This window comes from Suillus plorans (genome assembly GCF_016647745.1).
Source record: "Suillus plorans strain S12 chromosome Unknown HD556scaffold_72, whole genome shotgun sequence".
In the NCBI taxonomy this organism is placed as follows: Eukaryota; Fungi; Basidiomycota; class Agaricomycetes; order Boletales; family Suillaceae; genus Suillus; species Suillus plorans.
This window is the reverse complement of record NW_024537456.1, coordinates 58,271-77,164: the sequence shown is the minus strand read 5'-3', so window position 1 is coordinate 77,164 and position 18,894 is coordinate 58,271. Positions and strand designations below refer to the sequence as shown.

Here is an 18,894-nt window from a genome sequence, read left to right as displayed (position 1 = left end):
CCGTCTAGTGTGTTCATCAACATGGCGACTTAAAATACGAGTTTTTAAAGATCGATAGCCCTGATAATGCCTGATACTTTTTCTCGAATTGCATGTATAGCTTCAGGGGCACGCCGCTTTTGGAAATGACTACTTCATACTTTTCATACTTTTGGCTCGCACGCAACCCCACATAGTAATTCTAGCTTTTGCTCCCATGAGACTGTCTTATCCTTGTTTATCCGAAGCTAATCACAATGACCTTGCACTTGCACTCAGGATAGCCCGGCACTCTTCCTGTACCACCTGTGAATCTTGTCCTGGTCTGCGACCCCCAGCAAGCGTCGAGGTGGTTCTAGATGATGATATCCACCAAAAGTCTCTACTCGGCGACCTGACACAATACGGCTCAGACGAAGAGGATGGCCCCGCATACCTCGAAACATGTATATGTGGCCACGATGTAGCAGATCACGGTAGTCAATTAGCCGCCTTGGGACGGGAGGAATTTTCTCGTAGAGCGCGTCTTGCAATTCGTATTGATGAACTTCTTCAAGTACGTCTTCTCTCACGTCATTATATGCACGCTGAGTCACAGCACGCGCACCGTGTCAGGAAGCAGACAGGCAACTTGATTTCAATTATACAGATGAAGACATCGACTCCCGCAGGCAACAAATGAAGACGTCCATCTCTATGGTTAGCGTAACGTCTCCTTCCATCCGTACGTCATTTACATCCATCCTCCCTGCGACCTCCTCAAAATTTTCAGCACAATCTTCCCCGGTTGATCGACCAATGTCCCCGGATTCTTCCGTACTCAGTGACGAGCCCCCACCTTCAAAACGTAGACGACTGTCCTCCTCTTCACTCAGCGATGAAGAAGACGATGATGACGACGACGATAAGCCTTTAGCCGCCCAAGTTGCAGATTCAAATGCAGCAGCTACAGGAACCACTTCTAGAAAGACTGTGACGCACAGAAGCGGGAAGAAGACCTCCAGTATGAAGTCAAAAGCGCAGGCCGCTCCTACGGGAGAAAAAAGGCCAGAGAAGAATGGCGTTGCAAATGGCCGCAGCTCGGATCTTAAAGTAAAGGTCGAAGATAAGATGGACGAGGGTCAACTCACACGCCTTGCGACTGGTGTTACGGTAGACACGGGGCCAGCATCCTCTGCTGTAGTAAGTTTTATTCCCATTTCTCGCTTAACTGACGCTTATTCTGTCAAGCCTACTCACAAGCCCGAAAAAGCTGCTTTTGTGGAGCTGCGAAAAGGGGTTATTGAGATAACTGCAGTGGAGAACGACCAACAGCCGCGCTCTACAGTGATTCTCACTGGTCTAAAGACCTTGTTCCAAACACAGTTGCCTATGATGCCGCGCGAGTACATTGCGCGTCTAGTCTATGACCACAACTCGAAAGCACTCGCGATCATAAAACGTGGTTATAAGGTCGTAGGTGGTATTTGCTATAGGCCTTTTCCACACCGTGGCTTTGCGGAGATTGTCTTCTTTGCTACTGCATCCGTGGACCAAGTGAAGGTAGGCAAAGGCCTCGTCCATCATGTATGCGACTGCAGCTTCTATGACAGGGCTACGGTGGCATGCTCATGGACAACTTCAAACAACACATCAAACGTACATACCCCGATGTGATGCACTTCCTCACCTACGCCGACAATTTTGCTGTAGTATTCTTCAAGAAGCAAGGCTTTTCGAAAGAGATCACACTGGATCGCTCTGTGTGGGCAGGGTACATCAAAGACTACGAAGGCGGGACGATCATGCAATGCACCATGTTGCGCAAGGTCAACTATCTTGATAAAGTCAACATCATTTCTCAGCAACGAGAGGCAATCCTCACCAAGATCCGCGAGATGTCGAAGTCGCACATCGTATATCAGGGTCTTTCACAATTCCAAGAAGGTGGTCTGGAAGGAATCACAGTGGATCCTAAGGAGGTTCCAGGGCTAAGTACGTCATCCTTTCTTTAAGTGAGTTGGCACCTCCAATTTGTTGTAGGAGAGAGCGGCTGGACGCCCGGCATGGAACACAGGTAGGTTGCCTTTTGCGGTCTGAGTGGGTTGTATGTAATTTCTTGCAGCACGCGTTCCGGGAAAAGTGCCGAGCACACACAAATGCAGCGGTTCCTGTCCGATCTTAAAGCCCATCCCCTAGCCTGGGCTTTCTTAAATCCAGTCAATGCCGATGAGGTCCCAGATTACTACGGTGTCATCAAGAGACCCATGGGTCTGTACCAAACTTCCTCTGTCAGATATTTTGCATTAACATCTCCATCAGATTTCAGCACGATGGAACACAAATTGGACACGAATCAGTACTCCTCACTGAAATTTTTCCTCGACGATGTTCAACTGGTGGTCGATAATTGCAAGCTGTACAACCCCGAAACATCGATATACCATAGGAACGCAGTGAAGCTTGAGAAATTCATGAAAGAGCAATGTCCAGAATATGCAAAGCGAGGGTCCTGAGGACAGTTGTCTTGTTATACTATCTTTATTAATTCGCATCTGTATTATTTACTATAAGGATCACCATATGTGTATCGTATACGTTTCTTTCCGCTCGCCCATCACTGAAGTATCACATACTTAAGAGACCTTCACTATACCAGCGCAGAAAACCTACACGAAACCACCCCAAGAGAACCGGATGTGATACGGCAACAGGATAATCAAGAATCGGCGTACGCTTCGTATCCAATGAAAGTTGGCCTCACAAAGTAATTATTGCACATCGGGATCTCTATGGTTGACCTTGCGAAGTCAAGAACAGTCAAACATTGGAACAATCAGACCATAAGGAGCTACTGGCGATTCATCGCCCTGGACGTGCTCGTCACCAAAGTTTATAAATGATGTTTGTTGAGCCCATTCCGTGATGTGATTCATTGTTAATATCTGACAAGGACAAGGGCCTTCAACGCTCAGCTGTATGGGCTTGAGAAGTCAAGTACAATTCAAATATCGGATCGGAAAACGAGGAAAGGGAATCGGATCATCGATTGGACTCAAAGTCGTAGATTTTTGCAAATTCGCTCTGTTTTGATCAAAAATGAATTACATCGATGCACGACTACTCACAGAGCATGCATAAATAGTGCACCGGCGACAAAATGGACCATGCTCATGAAACGACTTTGTATCAGTAAATTAAACGCGGTGATGATGCTGAGCGACTTCAAGCTTCAAGATCAAAGTCGAGTTCCATCGAATCAAGAAACTAGCGATGCAACACCATTTGTAATCACTGGGGTGATTTCGATGGGTCGAATCTTCGCGTCTTTGGCCTTCAAGAAGCGCATTGTTGTTGAGATCTACAAGGAGGCTGCCACAACAAACTCTCTGCGAGAAACCTTCTTCCAAATCAGAGCCTTCAGAGGAAAGGGCTCCCTGCAATCCTTGCGGTTGGCGAGAGCTTGCCGTCGCGAAGCAGGTACCGTCCCGGGTCAAACTGGTCAGCGTTAACACAGTCGCGCGACATTGCCTCTCAGAAAATGAACGAGAAGTGGTAATGGAACTTTTCTTCAATGTACGGCCAAGTATCCTGGTCTGCGAAAGCGGGTAGCGCATCACTGCGTATGCCTCAGTCTATTTCAGCTCGCGTCTTCCCTTGGACTTCCAGAATGAGTATCATGACGATCAGTGTCGAGTGTTGCCGGGGAATGACAACTCGGACCTTGACGTCAGTTGTTTTGGGACCGACAAAGTCACAGAAATGGTCCGGAAGTTGTATTTCAAGCTTTCAAGCATGACATTTTTGAGGTCGAAACACATCGAAACTTTGAGAGCACTACTGCACATAGATCCATTGGTGTTAACATGAACTTGGAAAAGAGAGATGTCAAAAAAACCTCAAACGACATCCTGTCGTGAAATGTAGCCATGGTGGCTCGACAGTCACTGAATACCGAATGTTAAGCCTTTTGGAGGGCTCAATGACGCGCGAAACTGCGGCAACGACTCAGAAATTTGACAACTTGGGTGGATAATCCAGTGACTCACCAAGCTTCGCCGCAGTCATATTGCGTCGAAGTTCGTAGCTTCTTTGTTTTGACGAGAGAACTCCGAGTCTTGGCCCATTCAGATTGAAGTGACTCAGTCGCTGTTTGCCGAAAGTCATCGACGCGGGATCCAAAATTTTGCTTTCGAAGGGGTTACAAGATTGTAGTACGATATAACGATGTCCGTGAATTGAATTGATCGGTACATCCATCAATCTACACTGTTCAGCCGTTTTTTGCGAGCGCTAGCCCATGATATACTTTTCTTGGTGACACACATACCCACAGCTGTGTTTGGTTTTGATATCCGAGTCATAATCCGAAACTCGAGCCACACTTTAGATCAAGATATCACTTCAAAAGAATCGCCTTCATCGCGACAGGGTCACTCATACAGACCACACTATTGCTGAAGTCGAGATACTAGGATGTCATTCCCAAAACAAGACAGTGCGTAGCTTGGTGACTACGCCCGTACATTATGTTGCTTATCAGTGTCTTTCGGACTAGTAACCCAACCATTCAACTTTCCAAAGGAGGAGGAGAAGGTCATCGCTTACTGGCGTGAGATAGATGCTTTCCAGACAAGTTTGAAGCTATCAGAAGGCAAGCCAGAATATGTCTTCTTTGACGGTCCTCCTTTCGCGACTGGTCTGCCTCACTATGGTCATCTTCTCGCGGGTACCATCAAGGTATGTAATTCCAGTAATATCTGATCTTTATCGTTGGCCGATCTGTTAACGTCCGCTTCCTTGATCTAGGACATAGTCACTCGACATGCCCATGTAACAGGCCATCATGTCACGCGTCGATTTGGTTGGGACACTCATGGTCTCCCCGTCGAGCATGAGATCGATAAGAAACTCGGGATCACTGGCAAGAATGACGTTATGGCTATGGGAATCGAAAAATACAATGCAGAATGTCGTGCCATCGTCATGCGTTACGCGTCAGATTGGCGCGTCACCGTCGAGCGCATGGGTCGATGGATTGACTTTGACAACGACTACAAAACACTAAATACGCCTTTCATGGAAAGCGAGTGGTGGGCGTTCTCGGAGCTCTGGAAAAAGGGCATGGTGTACCGTGGCCAGCGTGTCATGCCGTATTCTACAGGATGTACCACCCCACTTTCGAACTTCGAAGCAGGGCTAGACTACAAGGATGTAAACGATCCTGCAGTCACAATCGCATTCCCGCTAGTTGAAGATCCTAGCACATCGCTTCTAGCCTGGACGACTACCCCATGGACCCTCCCATCTAATCTAGCAGTGTGCGTTCATCCCGAGCTCACTTACATCAAGATTCACGATGAAGAACACAACACAAATTATATACTTTGCGATCAACTTCTTGGGACTCTCTATAAAGATCCAAAGAAAGCAAAGTTCAAGAAACTAGCATCTTACAAGGGTATCGAAATGAAGGGATGGAGATATGTGCCGCTCTTCGAGTATTTTACAGAACAGGTATGTGAATTACCTCCTTTTTTCGTGCAGTTTCCGACCATCCTTCAGTATGAAGATCGCGCATTTCGCGTGCTTGTGGATACATATGTTACCGCGACGGACGGTACAGGTATCGTACAGCAAGCCCCGGCATTCGGTGAAGATGACGCTCGCGTTGCTATCGAAAATGGTATCCTTTATACTGGAGAGATGGCTCCATGTCCCTTAGACGACGCTGGCAAATTCACCAAGCCAGTTACCGATTTCGAGGGCATGTACATCAAAGTTTGTCATCGTTCATTGATCCAACTATTTAGCGGTGCTCACCGTTGGTTTCAAGGTTGCAGATAAAGAAGTCATGAAGGTCTTGAAGGCGAAAGGTCGTCTCATTGTGCAATCGACCATCAAGCATTCCTATCCGTTCTGCTGGCGGTAGGGCCCCTTGACGGGACATTGATCGGTACGCTGACTTCTTCCCCAGATCAGGAACACCCTTAATCTATCGTGCTGTGCCGTCATGGTTCATCCGTGTACAACCTATCGTAGACCAGCTTGTTACCAACAACCTGAACACACTATGGTGAGCGCACCGTCCGCTTCCCTGCAAATGTTGATCCAATTCTGTTTATCAGGGTGCCCCAAAATGTCAAGGACGGTCGATTTGGAAACTGGCTAGCAAATGCGCGTGACTGGAATGTATCTAGAAACCGGTACTGGGGTACACCGTTACCTCTGTGGGTTAGCGACGACTATGAAGAGGTTAGTGTCAGGATTTTTCAACATGGATGTGAATTGATAAGAAGACAGGTTGTCTGCATCGGCTCCATCGCCGAACTCGAGGAGCTGACTGGTGTTGTTGGCCTCACAGACATTCATCGCGAAAAAATAGATCATCTGACTATTCCTTCGAAGATGGGCAAGGGCGTTTTGAGACGCGTGGAGGAAGTCTTTGACTGCTGGTTCGAATCTGGAAGGTAACTCGGCTCCCCAATCCTGCAAACCACACTAACAATGGGATCATTCCAGTATGCCATTTGCATCATCACACTACCCATTCGAAAATAAAGAGTCTTTCCTGAAGAACTTCCCGGGTGACTTCGTGTCAGAGGGTATTGATCAGACTCGGGGTTGGTTCTACACGTTGCTCATTCTCTCAACTCATCTCTTCGGCACTGCACCGTGGAAGAATTTAATTGTCACCGGTCTCGTGCTCGCTGCCGATGGCAAGAAGATGAGCAAAAGTCTTAGAAATTATCCCGACCCTCATATCATCTTTGACCAATATGGTGCGGACGCTACTAGGTCGGTGTCAACTCAGTAATATGTGCTACTTCAAAGCTTACTTCGTCCCAGGATGTTTCTGGTCAACTCTCCCATTGTGCGGGGTGAAAACTTGCGCTTCCGTGAAGAAGGTGTTCGGGATGTTATCTCTCGCGTTCTTCTTCCCTGGTTGAACTCCGTCCGATTCTTCATTGGTCAAGTGACGCTTCTTAACAAGACCACTGGCGTGCAGTTCATGTACAACCCACATGCGCCTGTCTCGAACAACGTTATGGATCGATGGATACTTGCTCGGTGTCAATCTCTTATCAAACTCGTGAAGGATGAGATGAAGGCTTACAGGCTCTACACCATCTTGCCGCGACTCCTTGATCTTATCGACGAGCTAACGAACTGGTATATCCGGTTCAATCGGCGAAGATTGAAGGGCGAGGATGGTAAAGAGGACACGATTGCCGCCCTCAACACGCTTTTCGAGACACTATTCACCCTTTGCAGGACTATGGTGCGTGTTCCACATGAAAATACCACGACTGACCATGCTGATGCTCTGCTAGTCTTCGTACACGCCTTTCATGACAGAGAATCTATATCAGACTCTGCGTGAATATATCCCGGAGGATCCTTCCGTTCCCGATGCGCGATCAGTTCACTTCCTCATGTTCCCCGATGTCAAGGAAGAGTACTTCGATGAGGTGATCGAGCGCCAGGTGAAGCGCATGCAAGCTGTAATCGATCTTACTCGGTATATCCGGGAGAAGCATAACTTGTCCTTGAAAGTAAGCTTTATTCACCATTATGAGAATTACTTTAACCAATCTATGACACACAGACGCCTCTCAGAGAACTCCTTATCTTCCATCCCGAGGAGCAGTACATTGCCGATGTACAGTCTTTGCAACGTTACATCCAGTCAGAGCTTAACGTACGCGACGTGGTGTTCACCACCGATGAGGCCGCATGCGGCATTGGCTACCGAGCTGTCGCAGATTGGGCCACGCTAGGCCGTAAACTGCGCAAGGATCTCGGACGCGTCAAGAACGCGCTTCCCAATGTTTCCACCACCGATGTCAAGGCATACGTTGACTCAGGGAAGCTCACAGTTGATGGCATTGAGTTAGTCGCTGGTGACCTGACCGTGCAACGTTACCTCGAGTTACCACCCGCTTCTGAAGGCCAGTATGCAACCCATACCGATAATGACGTCGTGGTCAGACTGGATATCCAAGTCCACCCGGAGCTGATGGGCGAATGGCTTGCGAGAGAGGTCATCAACCGGGTACAGAAGCTTCGGAAAAAGGCTGGGCTACAAGCCACTGATGATCTGAACGTGTACTACTGCTTTGAAGAGGGCTCGGGGGCAGAGTTGCAAGACGCCCTCAAGGAGCACGCGGAAGTCATTCAGAAGACCATCCGTAGCGTGCCTGCTGACGTGAAGACTAGAAATGGTGGAGAACTCGTGATTGAAGAGGAACAGGAGGTAGCAGACGTCAAGTTCGTGCTGTCACTGGTTCGGGCATAATAATTTCAGAAGGCTAGAAGTAGACAAGAACCATATGGCGGAATTTGTACATTACCTGCTGAGCAATTAGGTCGGCGAATGCGAAGACGCAAGTTTTGATGAAGTGATGACAGGTGTGATGATACAGTGTGTTGTGGCTACAGATACAATTTGAAGTTGTGTGGGTATCAACAGATGATCATTTCTTGGTGGATCCGAAGCCGCCGAAGCCCATGAGCTTCGACATCTCATCATCACCATCCATGACAGTGTCTTTGACAAGTGCAAGACGAGCTTCCTCCTTTTGAGCCTGTTTCTGAGCCTTCTTCTCGGCTCGCCGAGCATCTTCTTTCGCCCTGACCTCTGCAAGCCGCTGGTCAAAATCAAAAGCCTTGGCGGATGATGCCTCTTTGGTTTTTTCCCGTAGATATGCTATTCGAGCGCGAACCTGTGCGAGGGTAGATCGTTCCACGCGGGTCGTCTGACCAAGTTTCCTGAGATCTATGGCTATGTTTAAAGATACACACAATTGGCGATCGTTGTGTTGACATACGTGCTTTGCTATTTATGTGATCCAAATAACCTGTGCTGTCCCTGTAGTTTCGATTGCAGGTTTCACAGAAGAAACCAGGCTGCCCCGGCCCTCGTGCGCCGGGATTCTGCACAACCATGGTTTTTCCGAGATTCTTGTCCAGTTCGAGAGAGGCTTCTCGACGTTTCATGAGCTCTGTCGGCTTCGGAAGGTCCTCCTTTGGGGCCTTGCGCGGTTTCCTGCCTGTATAACGAAGTAGTACCCGGCCTGAAAAGCCAGCTGTGGATATGGCGTACCTTGTTTCATGCGCTCCTCATTTTCTTGCATTCTGGTCCGTTCTTCATCGTCCTTTTTCCGCGCCCGTTCAGCGTATTCTTCCTTATCCCATTTCTTCCTGAAATCAGTGTCGGCAGCCTTGGTGCCATATGCGCCAGCCTTCTCAGCCATGATGGTTGGAGTAGAAGGGGTCAATGTCACGTGGCACAGTGGTTACTGTTGAACGGATTCGGAATATTTGCGTTTTGCACTGACCCCCGCAGCAGTATCAGCAGTATCGTCTGTTCTTTCCATGCTTTGCGACTCTAATCTATAGAATGGATCTGGGTGATGCAATCCCGCTCTCTACCTCTTTTCCCCTCCCGTTTCGCGTACTATTTTTGATCGGCTTGGGCATACTAGGATGGGCGACCAACCTCCATGGATTGCACCTACTTGGGATTGATGCAGGGTCAGCACTAGAGTTGTCCTCTGGTCGTACCTTCTTGCCTACCAACTCCTCGTCTTCACGAGTATCTTCGTCTCCACGACTGTCTTATATGCCTGTATACCGTCTATTCGCAGGATATGCAACTTGGTGTTTTGCTGGATGGTCCATCTTCAGACTCGCCACTCACTCGAACACTATGTTGGTGGATACCTTCAAATATATCCCTGCCCTGAGCTCTTTGGGTGTGCTAACAACTCTCATATGCCCATTTGAGTTGTGCCAAAAACGCGAGAGAGATATGTTCCTCCAGTAAGAGTATTTTTACGTCTTTTCATGATAGCGCTGTAATAATCTTCAACAGGAGCGCTGCAAGGTGTCTATTCTCTTCAATGGATAGTCCAGTGTATTTTTCGGATGTAGTCTTCGCAGATGTGTTCACCTCATTTGCAAAAGTCCTTGGCGACGTTTGGCTTTCTCTTTGCATGTTACTTCCAGGTGGAAGTCTTGTGTCTCCCCCACACCTCGATGGCCTCTCTCAGTGGATACTTCCAACGTTCATGAGGTACGCACCACTCCCCCGTGTGTGAAAATCTGTACTCACAGGAGTCAGTCTACCGTATATAATTCGCTTCCGCCAGTGCTTGATCGAGTACCAGTCTCCTACCAACACCAGCAAGCGACCCCTCTTCAATGCGCTCAAATACGCATCCTCGTTCCCGGTGATATTCCTTTCTGCCGCTCAAAGAATTGTGGTGCTGGAGCTCGCGGAGGTGAAGGGTGAATTGGTCACGCGAGAGCCATGGCATGGGGAACATCCATTATTTCGCCTATGGTAAGCAAGGTTCATAAATTTGTCGTCGCCAAGTGATCTGCTACGTCAATTTAGGCTTCTAGCCGCGGCCGTGAACTCTCTATATTCCTTCTGGTGGGATTTAACCAATGATTGGGGTCTCAACCTTTTGAGATCGCGATCTGCGGAGTCGCGAAGACCCCTTGTGCTCCCATCTCTCCATTCAAAAACTTCTTCCATTGCTGGGTCTTCCGACGCACATATTGTCACACAACCTTCCGGCCACCAGGTTCTTGGTGGCGCAATACACCGTCATCAGTCATACCCTTATGGACTTCGACCAGTGCTCCTCTACCCGCTTCTGGTATACCCCCTGGTTATGTTCTTCAACCTCGTGCTCCGTATGACATGGTCAATCAAACTATCAAGTCATCTGCATTCGCAGTCGGAAGGAAGCGTTCTTATGCTCTGGCTTGAGGTTGCGGAAGTCTTTCGACGATGGATGTGGGTCTTCCTTCGGGTGGAATGGGAGGTCGCAAAGAGTGCACAACACAAATCTCAGATTATGTCAATCAGAACTGCATCAGAGGAGGTGGAGTTGATGCCCTCAAACCGTTCTGACCCTATGGATGATGATTATGTACTTGCATCAGAACACTCAGGATAAGGATTTGCATTGTAGTGAGTAATCGGGTTCACTAGGCAGGGCCCGTAACAATATACTTACGGAACAGCTCATAGTATAGCATCCAGCAATTACAAATAGATATTAATACATTATGCCCCACTCGGCAATGCCATCAAACCGTTCTGATCCTATAGATGATGATTATGTGTTCGCATCAAAACGCCCAGCTGGATAACAATTTATATTGTAAGTAATCGGGTTCACTAAACAGGGTGCATAGCAATACACTAACGGAACAGCTCATAGTATAGCACTCAGCAATTATCAGTCCATGTTCACACATAGGTCCCACTCGGCAAGTGGGTCCAGCTCATTATTCACTGGTTACAACGTCAAAACCACTTCCGATCGAGCCAAGTAGACGTTCCCATCGAAACATCAAATTTAACCTAACGAGCGTTGCTCGACAACAAAGTCTGATGGAGTAGACTGGAGGCTGACTGGAGGCTGCTTGTACTCTAACTGACCAATTCATGAACTTGTTCTCCCTTTCTCATGTCACATATTAAAAATGACAAAGAAAATTGGAGTTCCCATGCTGGGGATCCCACCGGGGTGCTCCGACGCTCGTGTAAAGCTGATATGATCTCTGAACAAGTCCACCCGAGTGTGTGTGCGTCAGGCAAGGAGTGTTTCATTTGAACGTGAGATGGGGCTGACTGCTAACATCCCAGGATCTGTCCGCATCTCCCACTGAATTCTACTAAATATTGTTGTTGAACTCAGACGTCCGCCGTGGTAAGTGAACAATGGTTTCTTCCGATCCCGTCCGCATCAATTCTCCAACTGGTACCGTAGGCTACCATGCGAGCGCCTTCTTCCGGGACGCGATATAATGGATTATGGAGGGTGTTATTTTTGGCCAATCATTGGGCGTGACCGGGTAGGCACACGTGATCCCCATCAGGGCGCCATCTGCCAAATGGACGGATCGCTTCATCAGAGGCCAAAACCGGAAGAGCCATGATGTGCACAAAGAATGGTAGGCCCACACAGTGTCAGCTGATGCATATTTTCCTATTGCAGTAGGACCGCTTACACCCCGCACTCCTCCTATAAAGATCCTGGACTTTGGTCGACTTAAGGACTCATTCTCCACCCACTTTCCTAACTACACATCTTCCTTCAGTCCTCAGAAACTCAGTCATGAAGGTAGTGATGAATTCGCTGTCATCAATCACAAGATCTGACGCGCTTGCGCTTCTAGATCTTAGCTATCCTCTACAAGGGCGGTAATGCTGCTACGAGCGAGCCCCGTCTCCTTGGTACTGTGGAGAACCAGGTTCGTCTCATTGAGAATCTGGATTATCTCAAACAGACTTACTCAAGCTTTCCGTATAGCTCGGTATCCGCAAGTGGCTTGAGTCTCAAGGCCACGAGTACATTGTACGTGTCAAGGTTTCTCTTGGCATACTTACGCAGTCGCCTAATCTACTCATTCGTGTAGGTTTCGGAATCAAAAGAGGGCCCTGACAGCGACTTCCAGAAGCACATCGTTGATGTAAGTCTAAGCCCTACCGTGACTACTGTATATATATTCGCGTGTGCTTACTTTCCTTTTTAGGCTGAAATCTTGATCACGACTCCATTCCACCCCGGGTACCTCACTGGTGACTTGATCGCAAAGGTATGATCGTTGAGCTATCAATATGAACGGTACATTTATACTCCTGATAGGCCAAGAACCTTAAGCTCTGTGTCACCGCTGGTGTTGGCTCTGACCACATCGACCTCAACACCGCTGTCAAACATGGTATTCAGGTCTTGGAGGTCTCAGGATCCAATGTCGTCTCCGTCGCTGAGCACGTTGTGATGTCTATCCTCCTCCTCGTCAGGAACTTTGTTCCAGCACACGAGGTATGATGACCCGCTAACGTGCGCTTCCCTCTGTTAATTGCTTTCCATCCTTAGATGATCGAGCGTGGAGACTGGATGGTCTCTGACATTGCTCGCAATGCCTTCGATCTCGAGGGCAAGGTCGTTGGCACCATTGGTGCTGGTCGTATCGGCTACCGTGTCCTCCAGCGTCTGCTTCCTTTCGACTGCAAGGAGCTCCTCTACTACGACTACGCTCCCCTGCCTGAAGGTTTGTACCACACTATTTACGGTTTTATACAGCTTGACTCATGTATTACAGCTGCTGGTAAGGCCGTCAACGCTCGTCGCGTCGAGGACCTCAAGGACTTCGTCTCGCAGTGCGACGTCATCACTGTCAACTGCCCTCTGCACGAGGGTACACTCGGCCTCGTCAACGCTGAGCTTCTCAAACACTTCAAGAAGGGTGCATGGCTCGTTAACACCGCTCGTGGTGCTATCTGTGACAAGGACGCCGTAGCTGCTGCCCTTGCAAGTGGTCACCTGAACGGTTCGTGACCCCCACCACCTAATATCTGTACATTGAGCTCACATGCCAACAGGTTACGCCGGTGATGTTTGGAACGTCCAGCCCGCACCCAAAGACCACGTCTTGCGCACGGCTAAGAACACCCTTGGTGGCGGTAACGGCATGGTACCCCATTACTCTGGCACCACCCTCGATGCTCAGACTCGTTATGCAAGCGGCACCAAGAGCATCATTGAGAACTACCTCTCTGGCAAGGCCCAGGAGCCTCAAAACATCATCGTCGGTGTTGGCAAGTACGAGAGCAAGGCTTGTGAGTACCTGTTTAGACATGTTACTCGTTAGTCTTGTCTGACATGTTCTTGTAGACGGTCAGCGTTGAACGTTAAACTGCGGATGCGCCTGCTTGAAACCCTTGCTAATATCTTTATGTATACAAAACTTATATGCACCTGTATGTCTATGCGAAGGAGGATGTACATTACTGATAGTATGAAAGAGCGAAATGATTGATATATATGAATTCCACACTCGCACAGCGTGACGTTTATTGAGAATATCTTGCTGGAGACTGACTGCATATCATATGACTCTGACTCTGGTTCGCGTATTACTTTCAGGCGAGGTGGATTGCTCAATTCAGATGTCATGCAAGTTGGTAAAACACAACTTGGATTTTCTACTCCCTGACTCTACGGAGTAGACTGAGTAAGAAAGGGTCAGTGTACATATAATCTCCAACCAAAAAGGTAAGCACATTATTTCATGATTTAGAACAACGTGGAACAACTATGTATGTGTGTTGGAGCTTGTGACGGAGTTTCAACTTGAATAATCTCTCCTGACCATGACTACTCATCAGCGAAGGCAGATCCTCTTAGCTGTAACTGCCGTGATTATCTGTACCGTTCAGTACCGACTCTTAACTATGACATTGACCGAGGAGGAGCAAAGCAGCGCTGCCTTCATGGACCTGCAAAGTTCCATTAACCGCCTGGCGGACACGCTTCAGGCATCAATTGAAGAAACTCGGGTGGCGGATGAAAGATCACAGGCCTTGGCCTCCATACGGGATGAGGAGGGGATTGTACCAGCTGACAAGATCACCCTCATCAATGTTTTCTTGAGGAGCCCAGCAGTATGCAGCACCTACTTGTGTGCCAGAGTTGAGAATCGTCTCGCCTACTTGCGATCTGTTCTTGTTCAGGCTGCCGAAGGGTATTTCGGCGCGTTTTAAATCATATTCTCGCATCTCGTCGTCTCAAATCTCACCGTCTCGTTCGTTGCTCTTTTGTCTCAAATCTTGTCATCTCGTTCGTTGCTCTTGTCTTGTTCTTGTTCGTTTCTCTGAGTCTTGTTTCACGTTCCATAGCTGTCACTCTTCGTCGCATGTTATCGCATTCTCCAGCACAAGTTCGCCAGCATGATCGCCGCCTAGCCGGTGCATTGCAGTATCGATCCGAGTTCGTCGTCATTTACTTACTGCGTTTCAATTCTATCTCTATCATCATCACTGTTAGTGTCTCAAATGTCAGACATGGATCTTTGACTCTGCCAGCGTTCAATACGGTATAGTGTGACATGCGCTTTAGAGTGTGATTGACTTGGTACCCCAGGAGACTTCGGAGGTATTAGTAGTCACCACTAGTTGGTGCAGTCACTGCAGTGACTCTCAGTACACCAGGCTACTCGATCGCTGAAAATGCCAGAAGGCTTTACGACATTAGCTGCGCCACCAATATTAACTTTTCCAAGCCTGTTGTGCTGTGCTGTAAAGGCTACATATGCGAGCTATAACGTTCCTACAACGTGTCGGCAATACCACAGCGCCACCAGACGAGCGCTCGCTGCAGCGCTGAGCATTCGCCTTTCAAATCCTATCAATCACGATCTAGCGTTGATCTAGCGAGCTTTCTATAGATTGAAACATCCATTCAACCATTCAATTTCAAATCACGCTTTACACTGATCACTCGACAGCTTCGTCATTGCGCAATCTAAGCCCAAGTTTCGATTCAAACATTCGTACGTCGCCTCTCAAGTTAACCATCGGTTGGATGGGTTCTAACGGCACCCTCCAACCCAGTTAATACTTTCAGTTGGTTCACTGTATCTCGCATACCACAACCGTTCTTCGTCAATGAGTGATGATCGATGTCAGTGCTCCCATCTCTTATCTCTTGCATGCTCTCCAATTTCTTTAATAGTTCTTGAAGGAATTTGGGAGAAACTCTCCCAGGTTGCTGTCAAAGGTGCCCAATACAACTCCCGTGAACGTCTGCCCCACCCGAAATGTTTGAAAGGGACCCGGGTTGATCTCCTCAAATACATCCACGAACTACTGGACAACCCAGATAAGAATCAACTCATTTGGCTGCATGGCACGGCTGGTGTCGGAAAGTCTGCCGTTGCGTATACAGTTTCTGAAACAATGAAAGGTATGAAAGTGACCGAAAAGACGAACGTCGAAAAACGGCTAGCAGGAACATTCTTTTTTTCGCGCAAGCACACCAAACGTTGCACGGCTGGATATTTCTTTGCGACGCTCGTCTACCAGCTTGCCACCAATTTTCCAAGCATCCGGAAGGATGTGAGCAGAGCGATCCGCAACAATCCTGCTCTACTAGACCCAGACACGCCTGTCTGCGACCAGATGGAGAAGCTCTTTCTTCAACCTCTCCGTGGGCTTCACCTCAGATTGCGCGGGTGTCAGCCTTTGATATTTGTTGTCGATGCGCTTGATGAATGCACATCTGAACCCGAGCTTACCGATCTCATCCTTTCCCTCGCACAGGCTCTTCGTGAGCCTGACCTTCCTGTGACCCATATTCTGCTTACAAGTCGCTTGGAATCCCACATCTATAAAGCCTTTCAGAACGCAGAGGTGTGCCCGTTGGTGCGCGAGATACCCGTGAAAACTTCTGGGAAGGGTGGCATCATTTCGTTGGACGGCGCAGACGTTGACAAGGACATCTGCACTTTCTTGCAGCATTCCTTCGAAGAGCTAGGAAGTCGCCATCCAGATTTCCCTCAGCCATCGACGGATGATCTTGTGAAGCTGGCGAGCCGAGCGGGCAGACGTTTCATCGTGGCGTCTACGATGATGAAGTTTATTATTGATGATGAAGACAAGGATCCCAGCGATCGGTTGCAGCTGATGCTCAAGCTGACAAGTGAGCTGCTACCAGGAACGGAGGTGTTCAAGTTATACGACTGTATCCTCTCCACATGTGCCGACCCCAAGCGTGCTTACATGCACTTGTCCATTGTCGCCGCCCTCGCAGACCCTCTTCCCATCTCACAAATCTCATCACTTCTTGGATCTGGTTTAGGCAGAGATGTGCAGACAACACTGATGCAGCTACGGTCTGTTGTGGATATCCCTATAGATAGCATTCTTCCCGTGAATATTCACCACTCGTCCATTCGTGACTATGTCTCCGACCCCTCAAACTGCAGCCTCCTTCAAGTACATGAAATGTCATCACCGCACTCACTACTCGCTGATTCGTCTCTTCGCTTGATGATGAGGGAGATTCCTAAAAGCACGGCTCTCTTGGATGCGCTTTCAGAGCTGAAGATGCAGACCCATGCAACGAGTCCTGGGGACCCCCATAGATTAAACAACGAATTAGCCTTCTTCGTTCGGGAACACAAGCCGGCGTCCATTCTTATTGGCATGCTATGCCTTCGTGGTGATTGCAGGTCAGATGTACAATTTTGGCTAGAGACTGTGGATGGGGATACCTGGCTATACACCCCTGACGGGGAATCCTGGCTGAATACCCGGGAGAGAGTGGCTGCAGACCAAGGGAGGATTGGCCTGGGATGCCCAGCAAATGCCTGAATTGCAATCCGTGTCAGACTCTTCGGACTATTCAGAGTCTTCGGAAGTGGGTGACCGGCCACAGATGGAGCACAGGTCAGAGTGGCTGCAGACCCAGGAAGGGAAAAACTGGCTGCTGACACCAGTGCTGGCCTGGGTCTGGGACCTTGACATGAAAGCCTGGGTGCAGGTCCAGGTAAGACAAAATCGGCTGCGGACTGGGAGAGGATGAAGCTGGCTGCGGACCAAGGGAGGACGGAGCTGGCTGCAGAGTAAGAGAGGACAAAGCTGGCTGCGGACAGAGGGAGGACAAAGCTGGCTGCAGAACAGGAGAGGACGAAACTGGCTGCGGAACGAGGGAGGAAAAAGCTGGCTGCGGACAGAGGGAGGGCAAAGCTGGCTGCGGACCGAGGGAGGACAAATCTGGTTGCAGACTGAGGGTCGAAGCTGGCTGTGGACAGAGGGAGGACAAAGCTGGCTGCTGACCGAGGGAGGATCGAATTGACTGCAGACCCAGGCAGGACAGAACTGGCTGCTGACCGAGGGAGGATCGAATTGACTGCAGACCCAGGCAGGACAGAACTGGCTGCTGACTGAGGGAGGATCGAATTGGCTGCAGACCCAGGCAGGACAGAGCTGGCTGTGGACCGAGAAAGGACAAGGATGGCTGTGGACCGAGGGAGGGCAAAGCTGGCTGCGGATTGAGGGAGGACAAAGCTGGTTGCAGACTGAGGGACGAAGCTGTCTGTGGACAAAGGGAGGCGAAAGTTGGCTGCGGACCGATGGAGGATCGAATTGGCTACAGACCCAGGCAGGACAGAACTGGGTACAGACTCAGACAAAGTCCCCGGACGGGCCAGACTGGCTGAAATCCCCGAATGGGCAGGCCTGGCTGCAGACACCCCATGGCCAAGCGTGGAAATCCACTCCTGCAGCATCTGTCTGGTTGGCTCTGGACGAATTCTCAAGTACGTTGGAAGCAATCAGCGAGTTTGTTGTTATTCCAGAATTGTGTTCACTACCAACCTTCCAATCAATCCAGCAGTTTAAAACCTTGCCTGATTTTTTAATGTTCCCGGCATTCCTTGCGTTAAACTACCAGCTTCATTCCACTACAAATCGTCCACCAAACAGGAAGATCATCCATTCCATAAACACCTTTATGACTTTCACACACAAGGCACAGCACAACAGTCAATTATCTTCCGACGCTCTCAAGTACGCCTGTCAAAACTGGGCCACCCATCTCTCGCGTGCTCCAGATCCACTGGATGACACGCTCAATCACATATTCCAGACTTTCTGGAATCGTTACCTCCTTTCCTGGCTCGAACGGCAGTGGTGTTTGAAGGGTCTGCGGTCTTGCCTTGTCGTCTTATCTGAAGGGCAGAAATATGCTAAGGTGTGTGTATTTCAACGTGAGAGTAGCAACAACTAATGTCGCCTTATACATATTGGGTTCCATGTTTTGAAATCTCCAGTCTGGACACTGCAGCTGAGTGATAGCACTCGAACCTGATCATATCCCTACCTCCTATATACCCCAGAAAGACTCATACACTTATCTCTTCCGCAGACTCCATCCTCCTAATCGAACTGATAACGGGGAATAGTATGCATATGGTTTGATACCATAAATTTTTCGAGTTGTCAGACGGAAGTTTCGCAGTAGATAATACCAATTTGAAGTCATCTTTGTCCGAGGGGACCAGTTCTCACTATGTACTGCTATGACTGTGGAAGGTTATGCTGCCGTCCAAGTGGTGGAGCCTGGC

At 48.8% G+C, this 18,894-nt stretch overlaps 7 protein-coding genes across 7 annotated transcripts; 5 read left to right on the top strand and 2 right to left on the bottom strand.

The window, feature by feature from the left end:
• The first annotated feature begins 137 nt into the window (after positions 1–137).
• On the top strand, positions 138–2,625 carry HD556DRAFT_1405932 (uncharacterized protein). The gene is made up of 7 exons (XM_041303990.1): positions 138–535; positions 595–1,161; positions 1,210–1,521; positions 1,572–1,953; positions 2,002–2,035; positions 2,084–2,229; positions 2,281–2,625. The coding sequence occupies exons 1-7, from the start codon at positions 197–199 to the stop codon at positions 2,472–2,474; spliced, it is 1,974 nt and encodes a 657-aa protein (XP_041155297.1). The 5' UTR covers positions 138–196; the 3' UTR covers positions 2,475–2,625.
• A 1,565-nt stretch (positions 2,626–4,190) lies between these two features.
• HD556DRAFT_1405926 (tRNA synthetases class I-domain-containing protein) lies at positions 4,191–8,358 on the top strand. Its single transcript, XM_041303989.1, has 12 exons — positions 4,191–4,456; positions 4,517–4,698; positions 4,768–5,475; positions 5,524–5,739; positions 5,795–5,886; positions 5,936–6,034; positions 6,087–6,213; positions 6,262–6,428; positions 6,481–6,756; positions 6,808–7,240; positions 7,293–7,514; positions 7,568–8,358. The coding sequence occupies exons 1-12, from the start codon at positions 4,435–4,437 to the stop codon at positions 8,255–8,257; spliced, it is 3,234 nt and encodes a 1,077-aa protein (XP_041155296.1). The 5' UTR covers positions 4,191–4,434; the 3' UTR covers positions 8,258–8,358.
• On the bottom strand, positions 8,359–9,263 carry HD556DRAFT_1405923 (uncharacterized protein). Its single transcript, XM_041303988.1, has 3 exons — positions 9,065–9,263; positions 8,790–9,011; positions 8,359–8,737 (listed from the first exon to the last, which is right to left on the bottom strand). The coding sequence occupies exons 1-3, from the start codon at positions 9,213–9,215 to the stop codon at positions 8,436–8,438; spliced, it is 675 nt and encodes a 224-aa protein (XP_041155295.1). The 5' UTR covers positions 9,216–9,263; the 3' UTR covers positions 8,359–8,435.
• Positions 9,264–9,361: 98 nt separating this feature from the next.
• HD556DRAFT_1500116 (EXS family-domain-containing protein) lies at positions 9,362–11,197 on the top strand (the record flags this gene model as incomplete). The annotated part of the gene is made up of 4 exons (XM_041308939.1): positions 9,362–9,783; positions 9,836–10,036; positions 10,085–10,306; positions 10,361–11,197. 4 exons carry the CDS (start codon positions 9,362–9,364, stop codon positions 10,929–10,931), a joined length of 1,416 nt encoding a protein of 471 aa, XP_041155294.1. The 3' UTR covers positions 10,932–11,197.
• A 352-nt stretch (positions 11,198–11,549) lies between these two features.
• On the top strand, positions 11,550–13,684 carry HD556DRAFT_1405918 (uncharacterized protein). Its single transcript, XM_041303987.1, is given in 11 exon segments — positions 11,550–11,568; positions 11,704–11,732; positions 11,743–11,762; positions 12,160–12,297; positions 12,400–12,453; positions 12,517–12,579; positions 12,630–12,809; positions 12,864–13,038; positions 13,090–13,317; positions 13,370–13,606; positions 13,662–13,684. 9 exon segments carry the CDS (start codon positions 11,757–11,759, stop codon positions 13,673–13,675), a joined length of 1,095 nt encoding a protein of 364 aa, XP_041155293.1. The 5' UTR covers positions 11,550–11,568; positions 11,704–11,732; positions 11,743–11,756; the 3' UTR covers positions 13,676–13,684.
• A 1,471-nt stretch (positions 13,685–15,155) lies between these two features.
• Positions 15,156–17,140, top strand: HD556DRAFT_1276741 (uncharacterized protein; the record flags this gene model as incomplete). The annotated part of the gene is made up of 3 exons (XM_041299240.1): positions 15,156–15,318; positions 15,380–15,449; positions 15,501–17,140. The coding sequence occupies exons 2-3, from the start codon at positions 15,434–15,436 to the stop codon at positions 17,138–17,140; spliced, it is 1,656 nt and encodes a 551-aa protein (XP_041155292.1). The 5' UTR covers positions 15,156–15,318; positions 15,380–15,433.
• Positions 17,141–17,216: 76 nt separating this feature from the next.
• Positions 17,217–18,057, bottom strand: HD556DRAFT_1530179 (uncharacterized protein; the record flags this gene model as incomplete). The annotated part of the gene is made up of 2 exons (XM_041309445.1): positions 17,217–17,553; positions 17,606–18,057. 2 exons carry the CDS (start codon positions 18,055–18,057, stop codon positions 17,217–17,219), a joined length of 789 nt encoding a protein of 262 aa, XP_041155291.1.
• Between the last annotated feature and the right edge of the window lie 837 nt (positions 18,058–18,894).

Coding starts and splice junctions, on each gene's coding strand:
- HD556DRAFT_1405926 (XM_041303989.1), top strand. CDS start 4,435: ATGTCATTCCCAAAACAAGACA. Junction 4,457..4,516: donor GTCATTCCCAAAACAAGACA/GTGCGTAGCTTG, acceptor CTTTCGGACTAG/TAACCCAACCATTCAACTTT. Junction 6,429..6,480: donor TGCTGGTTCGAATCTGGAAG/GTAACTCGGCTC, acceptor GGATCATTCCAG/TATGCCATTTGCATCATCAC.
- HD556DRAFT_1405923 (XM_041303988.1), bottom strand. CDS start 9,215: ATGGCTGAGAAGGCTGGCGCATATGGCACCAAGGCTGCCGACACTGAT. Junction 9,012..9,064: donor TGAGGAGCGCATGAAACAAG/GTACGCCATATC, acceptor TTCGTTATACAG/GCAGGAAACCGCGCAAGGCC. Junction 8,738..8,789: donor TCACATAAATAGCAAAGCAC/GTATGTCAACAC, acceptor ACATAGCCATAG/ATCTCAGGAAACTTGGTCAG.
- HD556DRAFT_1405932 (XM_041303990.1), top strand. CDS start 197: ATGAGACTGTCTTATCCTTGTTTATCCGAAGCTAATCACAATGACCTT. Junction 536..594: donor GTATTGATGAACTTCTTCAA/GTACGTCTTCTC, acceptor GCACCGTGTCAG/GAAGCAGACAGGCAACTTGA. Junction 1,954..2,001: donor TAAGGAGGTTCCAGGGCTAA/GTACGTCATCCT, acceptor AATTTGTTGTAG/GAGAGAGCGGCTGGACGCCC.
- HD556DRAFT_1405918 (XM_041303987.1), top strand. Junction 12,580..12,629: donor CTGGTGACTTGATCGCAAAG/GTATGATCGTTG, acceptor TACTCCTGATAG/GCCAAGAACCTTAAGCTCTG. Junction 12,810..12,863: donor ACTTTGTTCCAGCACACGAG/GTATGATGACCC, acceptor TTCCATCCTTAG/ATGATCGAGCGTGGAGACTG.